Source organism: Durio zibethinus, chromosome 19 (assembly GCF_047325235.1).
Source record: "Durio zibethinus cultivar Kanyao isolate XHJ-2024 chromosome 19, ASM4732523v1, whole genome shotgun sequence".
Classification (NCBI taxonomy): Eukaryota; Viridiplantae; Streptophyta; class Magnoliopsida; order Malvales; family Malvaceae; genus Durio; species Durio zibethinus.
Window position 1 is genome coordinate 4,624,063 of NC_143180.1, and position 20,361 is coordinate 4,644,423.

Genomic DNA, 20,361 nt, shown 5'->3' on the forward strand with positions numbered 1-20,361 from the left:
CTCATTGCCTTTGTCCCTATTGAACCCCTCAAACCACCTTATCTCAAATGATACTACCCAAATGCCTAATGTGAATATCATTTTGACTTTATAAGCCATTCTCTGAAAGACTGCACATCTTTGAAATATAGGGTATAGGGACTGATAAAAGCCAGATATTTGGGTTTTAACATTGAAATGAAGCCAATTGTTTGCAGGAATCCTTCATTAATCCATACCAAGATATCAAGCAGTGTTGTAAGTAATAGTAAAGTTGGCCAAGATAATGAATAAAAAGTAAAAGTCTTTAAGGGTTGTCCTCATCAACAATCATAGTTAACTTCTTTTGAATTTCTTAAGTAAAGCAAAGGGAATAATAAGAATGGGTCTAGCACTTTTTGGCCCTATTCCTCAGATGGTTCGTGATGTGTAAAATTGAAACTTTTAGGAATGAATGAAAACTTTTGAAATTTCTATAAATAGAAATCTATGTTTATGTTTCATTTTTAATAATCGTGTGCCTAAAAGAGCTCATGAAAAGAAAATGATGATTTCACTAAACTTTTGAGGCAGAAGAAATATCGTTAAATAAGCCGACCTGAATAAAAGATGGAATTTAAGTTCATTCTTAGCAATAATAATAAAATTTGACTTGCGTATCATGCATTTGTTTGAATTCATTATTTTTCATGCCAGCAAAAGATAAGGAATGATGAATGTGAATATACTTTCATCAAACCTTTGAAGCAAAAAGATATTTTTGAAAGTTTTAATAATAGAATTCATGTCATGCATTTTTCACTTTTAGTAATTAATAAAAGGCTTAAGGATAATGTGTCCTAGGAAACAAGATCAGTTAAATCTGTGCACTTATAACACTTGAGCCTGTACCAGAATCATGGAAAATGAAAATGCAAGTCGGATGGATAGGATGAAAGGGCCTAAAGAGAGATTAGGGAAATAGTTATGGGAATACAATAGAATATGGACTAATAGTTGGCAAAATTAAAATAAATATTAGCAGGTTTGACAAAAGAAAAAAGAATTATTGGAACACATAGAAAGTTGTTGAAGAACCATTATGTTTGAGACTACCATTGTCACAAGTACATTCAATAACTCATCAACCTTATATTGACACTTCTACTAAGTTGCCTCCAGTTCAGATAAATGTCAATCCCAAGCCTATTCAGTACGACTCCATTGTTGTGCTTACTTTGGATGATCTAAAAGAATGAGAGCAATTGAAAAGGGTATTGGATCCATCAGGAGATGTAGTGATGAAGGGTAAATATGACCAGTTGGAATAAAGACTGATGGCAATTAAAGGCCATGATATATATGAGAGTGTTGATGTCAGTAAACTCATTTTAATGTCTGATCTTGTTAATTTATCAAAATTTAAATCTTTAAATTTTAAGAAGTATGATGGAACAAAATGCTTTTCAACACATGTCACCATGTACTGTTGAAAGATGATAAGCCACACTCATGATGATAAATTGTTGTCCCTGCAAAACATAGAGAAAAAAGCAGCCAAAACTTTCAAAAAATATGCATACAAATGGAGAGATATAGTAACCTAAGTACAACCACCTCTATTAGAGAAAAAATCACTATTCTGTTTGTCAATTCTCTAAACACTTCTTATTATGAAAGAATGATTAGGAATATTGCCAAAAACTTTACTAACATGGTGATTGCTTGGGAAATGATAGTAAATGCAATAAAAAAATGGTAGGATTTTGTTAAAAGATGCAACTATAGTTGAAAAGGAAAATACATTGGAAAAGAAGGAAAGGGATGTGCAAACAGTCACACTTAAGGGGGTATCTACCCAAGAACTTCATCTTATGCAATCTTATTCTTTTTATCAACCCCACTTCTTGGTCATAGGCAGTATTTTTCAAAGCCCTTATCTTTGCCAACCAAGCAAGCATTTGGGTTTTCCAGCAAATTCCTATCTTCAAATGACCTTTTGTGATCTTGTCCCTACACTTGAGCCTACCACCTAACCAATAAAAAATTAAAAAAGTGACCAAGAGGAACTTCTAATCCCTATTTTTCACCTTTTGTTTTTGCTAATAGAAGGCCAATACTTCACTCTTGTGCCTCCAAAAATAATACCAAATCCATCAGCAAAGAGTTATGATTTACTGGCAAGTATGATCATGTGGGGACAATTGGTCACTCAATTGAAAAATGCAAACAGCTGAAGAAAAATGTTAAAAATTTCGTCAATAGTGGTGTTTTAACTCTTGAACTGATGTAACAGTAGAAATTGATTCTATCCAATTGTGAAATGTGAAGAGTTGAAATGTGGAAGAAGGCTTTGAGTATTGAAAGATCAAGACAGGATGATTTTCTTTTGAACATTTGACCTTTTGTGTATGACATGTGTATGGCATCCTTAAAAAGTTATTTAAATTAATCGTGTTGAACTTTATTTTGGAAGAAATGAATGCTTTCTATTTTCTATAAAATCTTATTTTTATGCAATTATTTGAATAAAAGTCTTACATAATTAATTTCTAAAATCATAACATGAAAAATGCCAAACAAAAAAAAGGAAAAAAAGATTTATAATTATTTGAGAATAAGTCCTATGTAAGCGGCTTTCAAGATCATCAAAAAAATTTTGAAAAAATAGGCATTTTCAAAAGGAAATAAACAAATTTAAAATGGTGAGAATCTCAAAGTAATTGGTGATTACTATTAAAAAATAAACTCATCCAATACCTTCACACCTTTCCTTGATTGTTCCTATGCTTCAATTATTTTGAATAACTTTACTCACTAGTCATAATCCATTAAAGGGCATGAACTTCAACTTGCCAACCTAGTCATCATTTGATATATTGAGATAATAATATTTTCTTGGGCAATGAACAAAAGAGGCCAATTTTGAAAATTTATTTTGAATTTTGAAAACCAATATACTCTCTCAAATTTGTAATTCATAATTCAATGTGTGTTAAAATTTTCCAATATGATTGAACCATCCAAATTATTTCAATGATCATAGACATAAAAAATTCCTAAAATTTCTTTCTTAAATAGGTCTTGTTTCACATCTTAAGGCATATTGACTAAAATAAGCAAAATTTCTTCTTGTCTAAGATAATTTGTTTTATGCTTTAATACATTTTTCGCTCATTTTACCAAAAGTGCCAAACAATTTGGAACCAAATGAGCCTTTTTGAATTGTGCAATCAAATTTAGAACATCTCATACAACTTGATTTTCACCATCATAAAGAATCTTGAGTGAAAAACAAGATAGGGTATCAGTTACGCAAAAATAATTGATGGTTATAACATAAAAATAAATTAAAAAAGAATCCCTTTTATCTTTTTCTTTAAATAATTTACTCTTTTTAACTAAGTGATCATATTTGAAATGATGAATGGCCATCTTTCTCTATCCTTCACATAAAGAAAAATTATTCACTTGCTACTTATTTGAGCCTATTAAATTTCTTGTTTTAAAATAAACCCTAGCCAAGAATCATCTTTTACACTGAGAGGTAAAATAAGGATATCTTTAAGAGCCCAACTTCAAGAAAAGAGTTTGATATTGAGAGCATCTAATGTGCACCTTAGAGATGAAAGCTCAAGGTAAAAAATGAATAAGGTTTTAATTAGAATTCCAAAAACTCAAGAAAGTAGTTTGTTAAAGATGAAGTCAAATGTTAAAAAAAAAACAAAGAAAAAAATGTATTTCATAGATGAGAATTTGGGCCAAAAGGTGAATGAAGTTTCAATTAGAATAAAAAAAATGGAGCAAAAAAAGAAAGATATGTACCTTGGAGATGAAAATTCAGGGCAAAAAATGAATAAAGTTTTAGTCAAAATCTTAAGTAAAACTTCAAGAAAAAAAATGCTGAAGTTGAAGTTAGATACTTGAAAAAAATAATTAAAAAAATAAAAAAATAAAAGAAGACATGCTCTTCAAAAATGAAAGCTTAGGGAAAAAAGCAAATAAAGCATCAGTTAGAATCTCAAGTAAAAAAAAGACAAAATTAAAGGAAAAAGAATGCTAAAGCTGAAATCAGTTGTTTCCAAAGGAGTAAGCAAAGAAAGACACATCGCTTTTTATCCAGAGAATGCTCCATAGATCTTTGGCCTAATTACCCTGAATAACATATTTTGAGCCTATCTATCCATTCTTTCAAAACCTTAAACCTTGGCCTACATTACATACCTTGAAAAATCCATTCTAATAAAATGCGAACACTTGAATTGAAGAGCTATATCTTAGAAAATTTGTATATACCTATTAGTATTTGGCAAGATTATGCCAAGTTCTTCATTGCTAGAAAATATAACTCTAAGGTGAAACCAAAAATTGGTAATTTAGAGCTAAAGCCACTCTTGAAACCCCAAAAAAATTTTAGAGTTCCAAAGTTCTATCCAAAAGAAAAGTCAAGATGCAAAACCATTTAAAGGATCAATACCTATTAAAAGCCTCATATTTCACCAAAGAATGAAATAAAAAACTAGCCTTTTTCTCTTCCTAAATCTTTTTCAAAAAATAATGGCTAGTTTTAACACTTATTGAAGTATCATATTTTTAATAAAAGAAAAGTGTTTTAGAAAAATGATCTCTTTTCTAAGCCCAAGAGTAATCCTTTTAACCATCATTAAACCTTCTTTAAGATATGTCCACTAGTAAAAAGAATTGAATGGTTGATTACCCCTATCCCCAAGCATTCCAAACAATAATCATCAATTTTCAAAAGATTCAAAAGTCATGAGTTTTCAACTTTGCTCATTGATTACGAAAATACTTTATGTTGGGTAATTTTGTGATCTCTTTTGAAAAGTTCAAAGATTATTTGAGCATTTTGTATAGAATACTAAGATCATTATTGGTGAAAAGTAAACAGTAAAAATTTGAACAAAGATCTTTCAAAAAAATGAAACAAAAGGAGTCTTCGCATTTGCATTATTTGTAAAAGACATTTGACCTACATGCTACAAAAAAAAATCGCATTTGCATCAATTACATGTGCATCATCAAAAAGACATTTAATCTGTATGTTAAAAAAACAAAAAGAGTCTTCACATTCATGTCACTTGTGTTCACATTTGCATTATGAGAAAAACATTTGATCTACATGCTACAAATTTTTTTTTTAAAAAAGACATTCACATTTGTGTCATTCGTATTCGTACTAACATTTACATAATAAGAAAGATATTTGACCTGCATGTTGTAAAACAAAAAAAAAAACATTCGTATTTACATTATCTACATCATAACCAAGGCATTTACATTTGTATAATAAGAAAAACATTTGACCAGCATGTTGCAAAAATAAAAAAGACATTCGTGTTTGCATCACTTACATTTGCACTTACATATGCATAAGGAGGAAGATATTTTCATTCATATTTACATCATGAAAAAGACATTTGCTTTTGCATCACTTGCATGTGCATCATGAAAAAGACATTTGATTTGTATTCTATAGATATATGCTTTTGCATCATAAAAAAAGTATTTGTAGGGATATTTACATGAAAGGAACATTGGCATTTGCTTTGTGAAAAAAGTCACCTATATTTGCATCAAGCATTCATATTTTTGCATTCACATAGACATTCGCATTCGTATCATTTTATGGAAATAGACATTTGTATCATAAGTGTGTTTGTTAATTTTGTAAATATTGGAAAAAAAAATAAAGAAAGAGGAAAAAATAACAAAACAAGGGGCAAAAATAGAAAAAGAAGTCTATCATGAACAAATGAGAAAAAGAAAAAATAGTTTGACAAAAGACCAAAATGTCAAAAAGGTTTAAAGAGTGAAAAGAAAAATGATTTGCAATAAGTAGAGGGGTTGTTCAAAAATGAATGAAAAAGATAACATACGATATAAGATAAGACTTAAGCCCAGCTTAGCTAACATCCAAATCAAACTTTAAGCCTAGATTAGCTGACACTTTAAGCCCAGATTAACTGACACTTTAACCCATATTAGTTGGCACTTTAAACCTAGATTAGTTGGCACCTAAGCTTAGATCATCAAGCACTCAAATTAGCTACCACCCAAATGATATTTAAGCCAGTTTAGCTAGCACACTAAGCCCAGTCTAGCTAGCACCCAGATTAAACTAAACCTAGTCAAGCTAGCACCTAAGTTAATTTGTAAGACCTCTGGATAAAACATTTTAAATTTTTAACATTTTAATGCCTTTGATACGATGAGCATTCAAAGATTTATAAAACCTTTGGGCATAATCTCTAAGATCTCTAGGGAAAATATTTTAAAATTTTAAAGCTTTAACACATCTGATACGATGAGCATTCAAACATTTGTAAGATTTTCGAACATAGTCTTTAAGACCTCTAGGCAAAATATTTTAAATTTTTAAAGTTTTAATGCCTCTGATACAAAAAACAACTTAAAAATTTGTAAGACCTCTGAGCATAATCTATAAGACCTCTAGGTAAAATATTTTAAATTTTCAAAGTTTCAATGCCTCTAATACGAAAAGCATTAAAAAATTTATAAAACCTCCAAACATAATCTTTAGGATGTTCGAGTAAAATATTTTAAATTTTTAAAGTTCCAATGCCTCTAATATGAGAATCATTCAAAGATTTGTAAGACCTTCGAGCATAATCTCTAAAACCTTCAAATGTAATCTGTAAGATCTCTAGACAAAATATTTTAAATTTTCAAAGTTTCAATGCCTTTTATATGAAGAGCATTCAAAGATTCGAGATTTGTAAGACCTTTGGGCATAATCTCTAAGACCTCCAAGCATAATCTCTAAGACTTTTAGCTATAATCCATAAGACCTTTAGGCAAAACATTTTAAATTTTCAAAGTTTCAATGCCTATGATATGAAGAACATTCATAGATGTCAAAATTTGTAAAACCTCCAAGCATAATCTATAAGACTTTCAAGTAAAACATTTTAAATTTTCAAAGTTTCAATGCCTCTAATACGAAAAGCATTCAAAGATGTCAAGATTTGTAAAACCACTAGGCATAAACTCTAAGATCTCAAGGCAAAACATTTTAAATTTTCAAAGTTTCAATGCCTTTAATACTAGAAGCATTTATATATGCCAAGACTTGTAAGACTCGCAGGTGTAATCTCTAAGTCCTTTGAGCATAATTTATAAATCTTTCGAGCTAAATTTATTTTAGTTTCAAGATTTGTAAGACCTTCAGGCATAATCTCTTGTTTTATTTTCAAAAGTCATTAAGTTTTTATTTAAAAGAGTTTTTATTTAAAAGAGTTTTTAGATTTGTTTTTAAACGGTCAAATTTATTAACAAAATCAATAAAAAACTTTTGAGAATCTTTACTCCAAACAAAATTGTTGTCTATATCTTTACCCCATTCCTTATTCTCAATAATAGGCAAAGAGGGACAACTGTAGACACCTAATTTTATTTTGACCAACTCAAATTCTTTTTTTAAATTTGATTTTTATATTTCAATTTGGGTTAACATTATTTGATTTAACTAAATTAAGCTCATTTAGGTTTGTCCTGAATTAATCAGTTTCAAATCAATTTGCATAATTTGAAATTCAACCTAATTTGGATTGATTCAAAATTTGATTATTCAGGCTTAAAGGCCCAAGCTTTAATTTCAAATTCTAATTAAATTTCAAGCCTAGATTAATTTTTAAAATCATAATTTTATTTTTATTTCTTTATTTGAAATTAATTAAATTAATTGAAATTGGAAAAAAACAAAGAAAAAAAAAGGAAAACAAATAAATTAAAGTGGCCAGCAGCCATTGTATTAGGAAGCACCATACCACAACCAGCCAAACCCTGTTTTATATATTCATACTGCATTTTCAGACTGCTAAACATTGAATGCCTATGTCTATTATGGTTCAATTCATAAATAAAAAAGAAGGATGAAAACACAAAAAGGGAATTTTTTCAGGTCGAGCACCCCTTTCCACCCTCTGAACACCATCAAATTCGCACCTTTGCACACACCACATCCAAGCATCAATCTATCAACCTAAGCACTAGCCCAACCCTTCATTCTCAAAACCCAACAAATTTTAGCATCATTTCCCAACATAAAGAACGGAGACCACAAGCCTTATCAACATTTCAAGCCTTGACTGACTCCTTATATGCACCAACTCCAGCTTAAAATGTCACTACCAGAACCCTCCACCTTTACACTCACCTACCCAGTAACTCCAGAAGCCTACCTTTAAGAACCATCCTCTGACCATTACCAACCCTGGCCTATGCCCATCCCATGCATTACTTTTCCAACACCCTTCTAGCACTTATTTCCATCATCCACCCAGGTTATCTCAAGCTTCAATACTAGTTTTGTGCCCAATCTTTCTCCAAAGCTCCTTTATTACCTACCTCGACTTGAGCTTGGTACCTATTCGACCATCCCTATAGTACCCCCACACCTAACAGAGCCCTAGCACCCATTCCACCAACCTAGCAAACATGATCCCCAATGTTGGTACCTCTTTCACTAACCCAATAACTCTGAGGCCCTAAAAGCATGCATTTTCACTAGTGCCATGGATGCATCAAGCCAAACACTCCTAACACTTAAATAGACGCTACTAGCATGAACCCTTGTGAGCACCACCCAAGTCATCGACCAACACCTAAAAATCTTCTCACCTAGCCTTCACTTGCCACAGTGCAGACCCTAGCAATACCAACCAAACTAGCTACACCAACTCCACCCTTTAAGAACTACCTTCTGACCATTACAAACCCTGACCTACACCTTTGCTCATCCTACACACCAAGTTTTAGCACCTGGTTCCCTCCCATAGAAACTAACAGTCTCAACCAATAACTTAGCCCATCCTTGAGGACCAAACCCACTTTTCCTTGCCCATACCCTTGCTAACTCACCTACTAGCCCTAGCCAAACCCATTAAATTGACTATCACAACCATCGTCCACCATAACCATTTGATACTATCCCAAAACACAAACTTTCAATCATACCCAAAGCCTCATTACCACTAGTAAAAACATGTACAAAAAAAAAACAAATTCCCACTACTAAACTCAATAATCACAAAAAAATAACCATAGTTCATCTCTAAGGTAAGGGAACCCAGTACCACAGAGCCAACATACCAAAAAAAAAACCATAAAAAATACAAAAAATTAAAGGAAAAGCTTTTGAGTTGAAAAGGCTTTTAGCCTAGTTTTCATAAGAAATGAAGGTTGTAAGTAAAAAAAGGCATACTAAATGTTAGAGGTTTACAGTCGACAAAAGTGATGGCTTTTAAGGTTTAATGCCCTGATCTTGAATGGCATATCTAAGAAGATCTGGATTTATTTTGAAAAACTAGGGTTAAAAAATAGAAAAAAAAATGAGGGCTTCATTTGGGTGAAGTTCGGGCTAATTCTAGCATCAACGAGTAGTGGTTGGTGATGAAGGAAGCAGCAATAATGGTAGTTAATTGTCAGCTTTTAGATCTTGGTATTGAAGCTTGGCCAGAGTTCTGTTTTGTTTGAAAAGAGTAAAATTTTTTTTTTGGGAAAAGCTATGAAATTAAGTAAATAATTTTTTTTTTTTAGTTTTATAGTAAAGGGAGAAAGCATGAAAATGGCATCATTTCAGCTAAAGGGATTTGTGTGCGACCTGGCTACTCTATCTAGGATTGGCATGTCTAACCCACCTTCCTATCAGCATTTAATCGGTTCAACTAAACCATTTTTGAACTAACTAGACCCTTTGAACCACTTGTTGAACTGGCCTGAACCATTGAGAATTGGTCTAAACTACTCATAGACCATGAACCAGTGTTGACCAGCCTATTTTTAGTAATTTTCTTAATTTTGTTAAATTTTTTTATTTTTAGGTTATTTAAACTGTTTATTGATGCATCTTAATACTTCAAATACCTAGAATTACATAAAAAAGGATATAGGAAAATTAGCGTTATAAAACTTATTAGTAAATTAAAGAAAATATGTAATAATAATAATATGAAATAGTAAAAATTAATAATTAAATGAAAACTTTTGATAACAAGACTTTGGAAAGTTCAAGTAGTGATTCCTGAGAATTCACAAGGTGAGAAAAAATTTCTAAATATTACCAAAGTATTGAAATATTTAGAAACTCTTTTTAATACAAATATTTTTATTTTTTCCTTTAAGTTGAACAATTTTCTTAAAAAGATAAGAAAATACAAATATTTATAAGAGTATACTTTTTTTTAGGAAATAAATTTATTTATAGATAATAATATTATTGCACAACTTCTAAATATTAATAATTTTTATAAAAGTAAACAAAAAAATCCAAATAGGAGATCTTAAAAAAATTTGAGTAGTTATTCTTGTGAAAAAATTTATCTAAAATACTACCAATGTACTTAAGCATTTAGAATAATTTTAGATAAAGAATTCTTATTTTTTTAATAAATAGAATAAGAAATGAATTTATAAAAAATATTATTTGATTTTAAAATATAGATATCATAATTTACAATATGCTTATTAAACATAAATCTTGAAGATAAATATGAACCACTGATGATGAGAATTTTGAAAATTTCGAGTAGTGATTATTAAAAGATCTTTAGGTAAGAAAATTTCTTTTTAATATGGCTAAAGTACTGGAATATTTTTTAGAATTTTTCAGTAGGCAATGTTCTTATTTATTATTCCAACCAAGATAAAAGAAAAAAACAAAAAATAAAAATATGTTTTTTTCAATAAAAAATTTTAAGAAAATTAATTTCAAATACCAAGATTGAGATATTTTTGTCAAAATTAAAGGATAATACATCATTAATTGATACCATTTTAAACGAGTATTGTGGAGGTATTAATCATTCTCCACACGTAACCGACTTTTGAATTCAAATTGTTTTTGCATATTAAAAAATTATCTTTTTGGTAAATTTTTAATTAATTTTAAGATTTTATTAAAAATGTAAGTTTTAATAAGTGACCAATCGTACTTAACCAAAAAAAATTGATAGCCATTCTTTTTTGTTTTCAAATTCGTCTAACGGCCCAAAAAACCATTACAATAATTTAAAGATTTGTTTTATTCGTTTATAGTTTATTTATTTAAATTTATTTAGTTATGAATTGTTTATTGTTCATGAATATATTCATTTATATATATTAATGAACATATACGGTTAATATTTACGAATGAATTTGTTTAACTTAATCGAATTGAATATAAATAAAATGCGAATATTCTATCATTTAAACGAATTGAATTTGAATGAACAGAAAATTTTTGTTACTAAATATGAATTGAGCTTAAACACCTCTAAAAATAAATAAATAAAACCAAAGTTATATATTTATTTGTTTATGTTCAGTTCATTTACAGCTCTATCTTTTTTGTCTATACTCACTTTTTTTTTTCAAAATTATTTTTAGGTGAAATTATTTAATTATCATTTTCTCATCTCAATTTTAAATTTTCAGATATGATTTTCGATAAAATTTATAATTTACTAGATATGCATATACAACAAGTTATATAACTTATCAAATTTTCATATCTAATAAATTTTAAAAAAAGTTACATTTAAAATTTAGAAAAAAATATTCAATTGAAAAAAAAATCTAATATAGCATGAATTTTTTAAAATAATTGTAAGGTCATTTAGAAATTAATAGACAAAAATTATGCATGTGAATTTTTCATTTATTCTTGATTTCAATGATTTGAGACAGAAACTTTTAAATTTTTGGTTATCCAAATCCTACACTTTTAAAAGTTTTTGAATTTGTAAATTTTGAGATTTTAAAAACTTCACTGTTTATAAATCCAAAAATTAAAATATAAAAAAGGGTGTAAAGAAAAAAACAGAAAAAATAATTAAACAATTTTATTAAAAAAAAGTTTGAAAAAAAAGGTTTGAAGAGAAAAAATGAAAATACAAAGAAGCTCTCAAATTAAACTACATGCTAATCAATTGTTAGGGTTAGGATTTACAATTTACACCAGCCGGCAGTTTCTCTCTTCTCAATCTCTTACTTTCATATTTCAGTCTCAGTAAAGTTTTCTCGCACCAGCAAAAATGGGGTTAGTTTTTTTCCTTATATTAATTTTATTTTTCTAAAAAATGTTATTTTTTATTCTTTTCAATTGGATCCTTGCATTGGAAAAATGCTACCTTGTGAATCATTTCGTGATTGCCCTTGGCTTTGTTTATTTCAGTAAAGTAATCGTTAAGATCTAGTTTATATGATTAGATGATTTGTGGATCAATAATTCTTTCTCTTTTCCTTTTGTTTCTGGTGTGTTTGGTTGTTGATAAAGTTGTGGAATTTATGGGTCAAAATGTCTATAATTAACTGTTTGGTTGATGGGAAAATTATGGAAGAAGGTGAGAAATTTATTATCGTAGTTGTTCAGGATTTGTAGATAGAAACTTATGAAACGATGGTTAATGAACTTTTGAACCATTGGGTCGGGTTAGGTTATTTATATTCGTGGACCTTTTGCCTTTTTTGTGATGCATATATATATTGAAGATTGCTGTTGTGCAAAGGAAATTCATTTTTTGTTTATCCAATTTGATTATTTGGCTTGGTAGATAAGCCTTTATAAGGTGATTTGTGTTGTATTTTGGGGAAATATGCTGACAAAGTGGGAGTTTTGAGCAGGAAGATTCGTGGAATGGGAGCTAGTCGTAAGTTGAGAACCCACCGCAGGAGGCAGATGTGGGCTGACAGGGCATATAAGAAGTCCAATCTGGGAAATGAATGGAAGAAACCATTTGCTAGATCATCACATACCCAAGGCATAGTTCTTGAGAAAATGTTAGAACTAAGCTTGAGAAAATGTTAGAACTAAGTTATGTTTTGATGATGTTTTAAGGGTATTGATCTAGCAGATCGCGCTTGAATTTGATGCAGAACTTGACAATTTTGTTGCTGGCATTTGCAGTGGCATTGAAGCTAAGCAGCCTAACTCTGCTATCCGAAAATGTGCTTGTGTTCAGCTGATCAAGAAGAGGAAGAAAATTGCTGCTTTTGTACCCAATGATGGTTGCTTAAACTACATTGAGGAGAATGCAAGTTATACACAATTTTCTGGTTTTTGTCATAACTCTTCTGATCTTTGAACCATGTTTTTGTCTTTGGTTAATGTTTATTGAGTAGAATTTCATTGATCCATGTTCATAATTTCTCAGTCTTTGGGATGTTTTGTCTACTGGTATGATTTGTTAGTTAAAGAAAATTGTGAAAAGCTTGCAGTAGATAACAGAGTTTAAGTGTTGCCTAATACCATGCTTGGTTTGATTTGGTGCAGGATGAGGTTTTGATTGCAGGATTTGGACGAAAAGGGCATGCTGTGGGAGATATTCCTGGAGTCAGGTTCAAGGTTGTTAAGGTATGTGGTGTGTCACTTCTAGCTCTTTTCAAAGAGAAGAAGGAGAAGCCAAGGTCTTACGATTACGGGATGAGTTTAGCTTTCATCATGGTTTACCAAATTTTTGTTTTCATCAAAGTGGTAGTGCTTGGGATTTGGAATGAAGGATTTTGTGAACCATTTTTCGTTTATCATCTAAAGTGAAAATTGATTAATTGAGTGGTTTACAGCTTTTTAACTTTGATGATATCATGGATGAATGATGCAGGCATGCAAGTATTGAAATGTTGCTTGTAGTTTCCTGCATTTGGCATAGAATACTGGTATGCAATAATCAATTAGTAATTTGTAAAACATTGCATGAATCTCCGCAAATCATTGCTTTATAAAGCTGCGGGTTTCGGCGCAATGGCTTGTGTCTCTTCGGGTGGGTTGACCCTGCAGGATCCGGGTTCAAATTCAGGCTTGTGTTTAAACTCTGCCTTATCCGCTTTTACTATAGAAAAAAAAAGAAAATAAAGAATCACTGCTCTCTAAGGGGTTGGCTGTCTTTCGATATTACCAGTAATAAAAGGTTTCAGTTGAAAGGATAATCGAAAGAGATGAGGTGGATCATTCAGCTATTTTCCGCCATGCATCGACAAGTGGTCAAATTTGTTTTGTTGCTTACATTAGTAATTACATTAGGAACAATCTACTTGCACCACTAGGCCAGGAATCGTTTTTTCTTGTAAAAATCTGTGCGTACAACCCATGATCCAAGAGGTTGTGTATCCCAAGCGCATGTAAAATGAGACAAAGATACACCCTGTTGCAATGAAATAACTGAAAAACCTAATGTGGTTTCAAAAGCAAAGGCTTATAGGTGAGAAAATCTTCTTTTATCAACCAAGAATAAACATGTCCTCAACAACAATTTGAGAAAATTGAGAACATTGTAAAAACCAAAACAAAGAACTCACACTCTTTTGATAACAACAAGACTCTCCTCATAATTGTGAACCCGAAGAAGATCTTCTCCACCTTCCTGGACTTTAATACCAAGCTCGCTGAATTCCTCATTCTCAAGATCATAAAGCAATAACTGTCCACGTCCGGATTCTACGAATACCTTACCATTGATCCAAAACCCAAACATCCTTTCAACATCTAAAATAGGTTCAATCTTCAAAAGTTTGGTCCACTGCCCATCCTCATTCAACACCCAAACCTCATTACTTTTGTCACTTTTATCCCTCATCTCAGTATCCCAAAAAGATATACGATCATGTAATGGAAGCAGCTTCCCACTAGATTTAGGACAAGGTGACTCCATCAATTGAAAAACTTCAGTGCTCAAATAAAATGCAAGGATCTTACTGTCAGAGCCAAACTTGGATATGTCCCAGTAGCAAACACCATTTACACATGCGTTATCGTTGCCGCAGCAAAAAGATAGGTCTTGTAAGAACTGAACATCTTCCTTTTTCAATACTCTCCATGAATCGGTGCTCATCCGGTAAACGGCATAGCGAGGTGGAGGTGGTCGTACAATATCCTCTAACATCAGATAATACGCCATATAAATCACCTTGTAATCATTGGACAAAGGATCTAATCCAAATCCAAGAATATCTGTACTACTATTTCCTTTTAGTGACATGTCCGGATAACAATCAGGGAGAATCCTAAATTCTCTTGTGGCGGGATTCCATAGAGTTATGCGACAATTGACCTCATCACATAAACAAATTAAACCATTATCCACACGTAACTCAAAAACATAGAGATCAGCAATATGTGAGGGCAATTGTTGATGCAAATCATGATAAGAAACAAGGTTTTGATCAACAAACAAACGCATAAGAATATTATTATTGTTGTCATCGTGATAATAAAGAAGAAGACGCTTATTCTTTTTGCTAATGCTAAGATGCTGAGAAACAAAGCTGGGATTTTGAAAGAGATCACACCAAGTTTTTGCCACACACTTGAAACGAAGGATAGACTTGACAGGCAATTTCAAGAGAATCTCAGTCAACATATCCGCAGGCCAATCACCATTGCTCATCGCCATTAATCCAACTCTGATTCTTTCTCTATATCTCAATCTGCCAACAAATCCCAAACTGAAAATTGAGAGAAAACAGTTCGTTAAGTTTAATTGAAAACCACACAAGGTTTTTGACAATCAATAAAGGAATAAAAAACCAAAACGTGGAAACATAGAGAGACTTACAGTCAATTTGATTAAAGCTTGATTAGTAACAAATAAAAATGAAACAAGACTGCTTTTACATGTAATGAAAAATTCCAAAAAGTAAAAGATCTGAGTGGATTTTTCTTTCCAGATTAATAAGAAACTTATTTTGATATTGAGAGAAAAAAATTAAAAAAAAAAAAGGAAGAAACGTAGGTAGGTATTAATAGAGGGTAAGCCACAATTTTATAAACAAAACCACCGACCTCCGTGTCAGGATTTAATGAACAAAACTATGTGCTTGTGGCCCCAACACTTCAACCAAAAAGACTATAATTGGGTTAAGGAAAGGAAACTTACAAATTGGTGCGGTGGAACGAGAATGATGATTTGTTACCATGTTAAGAGATACTGCTTTTACATTTTGACTCCGAATGTGAACCAATGGCCATTGTGAGTAAAATGCTTTTTCAATATTCAATAAAAAATTTTACTGATAGTCAGTTTAAATGAAACATAAACATAAAAAAAAATTTAGGATTTAAAAAATGCTAAGAGTTGTAAACAAAAAATATTATTTGTTAAAAAAATAACAACTTTTAATAATAAAAAAATCATAAATTTTATTTATGCTGATCAATTCTTTCAAAACACAGGTAGTGGGTAATTCAGCAGCCCAGATATATTATTCCAGAATCCAACATGCATATATACAAATGTGTGGCCCAGTAGAATTGCCCACAATTCTGTGATGAGGTTGTGCACTTATCAGAAAATGTGATAGTTTTCAAGTAAATCGCTGGACATTACAATCTCCAAAATGTAGGGGTACTTTTACGGTAAGGTTAAAGTTTTTTATTTTATTATAAAGTTATTGAATAATAATTATTAGATATAAAAAATTAATATAAATTATTAAAATTTTTAATTATGAAAATAACTAATTATCTGTTAATTTATTAATTTAATTTTAATTAATTATATAAAATATTATTTATTAAATAAAATAAAAAATTTTAACATAGAAATATAATTTATTTAAAATTCCTAAAAAAATAAGATAATATAATATTTAAAAAAATTTAATTGAAATTTGATTAATGTAAAAATATAAGAATTATTGTACAATTGGTGTCGTTTAAGATAAATGTGTTAGAAGTGTCATAAAACCTTAAAAGAAAGTTATAAAAATTCTAAATCTAATGAAAGTATAACAAACGTAAAGTGATATTATTGTAACATAAATAATTAAGTTGATAACATAAAAAAGTTATTACCTTAAACCCAAATAATAATTCTAAACTAATAAATAAATGTTAATGTAAAAAGATAAAAATAATTGTAAAATTTGTGTCATTTAATGTAAAATAAGCTAGAAATATTGTAACATTATAATAAAGAATTGTGATAATTATAAACATAATAAAAAGTAACAAGTATAAAAGGAGATTATTGTAACAAAAATAATTGAATTGATAATGTAAAACAAATATTATTACAAATAAAAAATAATTTTAAACTAAAAAATAAAAGTTAATGTAAAAAATAAGAATAATCGTAAAATTAATATTATTTAACGTAAAATAGTTACAAGTATTGTTACATCTTAATAAAATATTGTGATAATTCTAAACATAATGAAAAGTAACAATAAGTGTAAAAAATATTATTAAAACGTAGATAATTAAATTGGTAATATAAAAAAATTAGTGTTATAAATAATAAATATTTCTACACCAAAAAATAGGTATTAATGCAAAAAGATAAAAATAATCATAAATTAAGTATTTTTTTACAATAAAATAATTAGAAGTATTATAACACCTTTAAGAAAAAATTATGATAATCCTAAATGTAATGAAAGGTAAAAATAAACGTAAAAAGATATTATTATAATATAAATAATTAAGTTGACAATAATTTTATTATTATAAATAAAAATAATTTTAAACAAAAAAAAGTTAATGTGACAAAGTAAGAGTAATTGTAAAATTAGAATCATTTGGCATAAAAGTGTGTTAAAAATGTCGTAACATAAAAAGGTCATAATAGTTGTAAAATTGGTGTCACTTGGCATAAATTGATTTAGAATTATTGTAACACCTTAATAAAAAGTTATGATAAATTTAAATATACTAAAAAGCAAGAACGAGTGTAAAAAAAATATTATTGTAACATAAATAATATTTTTGGCAACGTAAAAGAATTATTATTACAAATAATTAATAATTATAAACTTAAAAATAAGATTTAGCATAGAAAAAGGTAAGAGTAATCATAAAATTTGTATTATTTGGCATAAAATGGTTAGAAATATCATAACACTTTTAAGAAAAAGTTGTAATATGTCTAAATGTAATAAAAAATAATAACAAACGTAAAAAGATAATTACCTCGATAGTATAATTTTTTGACTTGTAGATAGTCTTGAATAATTATCATGTATTAAATTAATCACATTTTATTTTTAATAGTTTATATCTCTTTTAAGTAATTTTATTTACTATTTGTTGTTTACTCTTCAAAATTATAAATATTATCGAATAGGGGTTCAACTAAAAGAAACAATAATACTTACTTATACTCCACAACTATCCACATGATTTTTAGCATATGATTTGGGATTGATTCTCTCTGATTCTATGTTTAAAAAAAAGTCTTAAACAATCAAATTATTTTTGAATTTAATTGTTTTCTTAATATCTCATATACTTTTAATATAATTTTTTATTTTAAAGCCTATCTCTTCATGTATATATTAATTATTTTTTGTGCAACTTAAACATAAGGTATTGAATGTTTATTTTGATATTTTAATTTTATTTATATGTTAAAGTGTTTAAGGTTTATGTTATATTCAAAACAAATACTATATTTTTATTTTGTTATATTTGACATTACATAATTCTAAATATATAAATTTTTAGTTGCTTATAAAAATAAAATTTTATCTTACAATTTTAAAAAATTTGATATTTTATATAAATTTATTGATATATAAATACACTCTCGTCTATTGCACAAATATCACATGAGTTTAAAACTAGTTATATATTTAGATTAGAGTACTTATTATAGGCAATTTAAATTCAACCTTTTCAACATGATAAAAAAAAGTGAACAACATCATAGTTCCTAGAATTAAATTGGATAGTGACCCATTCAAGGTTATCAATCATTCAATCAATAGCTTAATCATTAGATCATTTGAATTAATAAAAATATTTTAAATTTTATAAATATTCTAACTATCTACATAAAAAAACATTTTATGATATTAAAATTAGAAATCATTATCAATGAAAAAATACAAAAGAAGCACTTATAATTATTGTTTGTTTACTTTATGTATCATATATATATATATATATTATTTTTAACTCTTATTTAAAACAAATTAGTGAATAAGAAAATAATAATAATTAGTAAAAAAAAGTTATGCTAGGTATTATTTTAAAATTATTTTGAAAATAATATTTAATTAAAAATAATTAAAAAGTAGACAAATCTTTATTTTTTTTCATAAAACTCTTAAGTCAAATGCACAATTAATAGTTAAGTAAATAATGGTTTTTCCAATTCACTACTTTGGGTACTTCAATTAAATTTGATAGACTTTATTCTTAATGGGGTTAGATTGAGTGTATACTTTGTATTTGATATTGACAATTACAAGCAAATACATAATTTCCATGTCAATTTCAATCTTATTTCTGCTTGTGCAACTTCAATAGTATTCTTTTCCTCCATTTTTTTTTATCTAATTGTAATTTTAAAATGCATTTCTTCTTTATTGTATATGATAGTCATCTCATAATCTCTCTTCTTTTCTTTTCTTTTTTAAATCTGTGTATACGTTGACTAATATGTTACATATCACTTTCACTTACTAGGAAGAAAAATGGTCAATGTGAAAGAATTAAACTTTTGATCCAAATTGAAGTTGCAAGCTAAAAATGATTGTATTATATATGAAAGTGATAATGTTATTCTTGTTAGGCAAAAAGGCCTCATTCTAACTAAACATTCATATCAGCGAAAATAAAATCAAACAATCAATCAATTATATAAGATATAGCAATTTAACGTGGTTCAACCCAACCTTTACATCCATGGATGAGAAAAAAGATTCATTAATTATAGAGAATTACAAACAAATATCAAATCAAGCACTCACAATTAATAGTTATAAGCCCTTTCAATCTTCTCAAATCATATAGAATATTTTCAACCCAAATAAATGTATACCTATGTACACCCATACACCATACCTATGTGAACTCTCTCATTCATTTTTAGTCCACTCACAAACACCCATAAGATGTTTCAGTAGTCTTATAGGGTGTTTACCCATAAAATTTTACAACTTTCTTACATCTTTTTCTTATACCTAATCTTATAAAGACTCTACCTATTTATAAGTATACATACTTGCCTATCAAGAATCTTTTTCTTCTTAGAATTCTTTTATTGTAAGTTTTTTTATCCATCAAGCAAATATCTAACAAATTTCAAATAAATCTCTTATAGGATTTGAGTCACTATTCTCAACAATCTCCATATTGACTCAAATTTTATCAAATCATCGATCTTCATACTAGACATGCTTGGCTCTATCTGTAACGAAAGTCTCATAACAATCTTCTTTATGTATTTTTATGTTTCACATAAATCGATCTTCAAAATACAAACTTGAACTCTTCCTTTGATTGAGCTCCTTTGGGCTTACCTCTTTTCATGTCTTGAACCTTCAGCTTTTATATCACTTATTGGGCAAAAAAAATCTCATTTCAATTAAACATTCTCGCCAGTAAAAGTAAAATTAAATAATCAATCAATCACATAAGAAATAGTAATTTAAAATAGTTTA

At 28.8% G+C, this 20,361-nt stretch overlaps 2 protein-coding genes across 4 annotated transcripts; one reads left to right on the plus strand and one right to left on the minus strand.

The window, feature by feature from the left end:
- Positions 1 to 11,799: 11,799 nt before the first annotated feature.
- On the plus strand, positions 11,800 to 13,527 carry LOC149513368 (small ribosomal subunit protein uS12-like). 3 transcript variants are annotated; one of them, XM_089748405.1, is made up of 4 exons: positions 11,800 to 12,019; positions 12,604 to 12,759; positions 12,887 to 13,017; positions 13,253 to 13,392. In XM_089748405.1, exons 1-4 carry the CDS (start codon positions 12,015 to 12,017, stop codon positions 13,255 to 13,257), a joined length of 297 nt encoding a protein of 98 aa, XP_089604531.1. In that variant the 5' UTR covers positions 11,800 to 12,014; the 3' UTR covers positions 13,258 to 13,392. The 3 variants fall into 3 exon arrangements, with proteins under 3 accessions (XP_089604531.1, XP_089604528.1, XP_089604530.1); XM_089748402.1 differs by having other exon boundaries at positions 11,802 to 12,019; positions 12,887 to 13,013; positions 13,253 to 13,527; XM_089748404.1 differs by having other exon boundaries at positions 11,813 to 12,019; positions 12,887 to 13,035; positions 13,253 to 13,393.
- Positions 13,528 to 14,152: 625 nt separating this feature from the next.
- On the minus strand, positions 14,153 to 15,708 carry LOC111310285 (putative F-box protein At1g50870). Its single transcript, XM_022909594.2, has 2 exons — positions 15,531 to 15,708; positions 14,153 to 15,420 (listed from the first exon to the last, which is right to left on the minus strand). Exon 2 carries the CDS (start codon positions 15,366 to 15,368, stop codon positions 14,271 to 14,273), a length of 1,098 nt encoding a protein of 365 aa, XP_022765329.2. The 5' UTR covers positions 15,369 to 15,420; positions 15,531 to 15,708; the 3' UTR covers positions 14,153 to 14,270.
- Between the last annotated feature and the right edge of the window lie 4,653 nt (positions 15,709 to 20,361).

Coding starts and splice junctions, on each gene's coding strand:
- LOC111310285 (XM_022909594.2), bottom strand. CDS start 15,368: ATGGCGATGAGCAATGGTGATTGGCCTGCGGATATGTTGACTGAGATT.
- LOC149513368 (XM_089748402.1), top strand. Junction 12,760..12,886: donor GGCATAGTTCTTGAGAAAAT/GTTAGAACTAAG, acceptor TGGCATTTGCAG/TGGCATTGAAGCTAAGCAGC. Junction 13,014..13,252: donor TAAACTACATTGAGGAGAAT/GCAAGTTATACA, acceptor GATTTGGTGCAG/GATGAGGTTTTGATTGCAGG.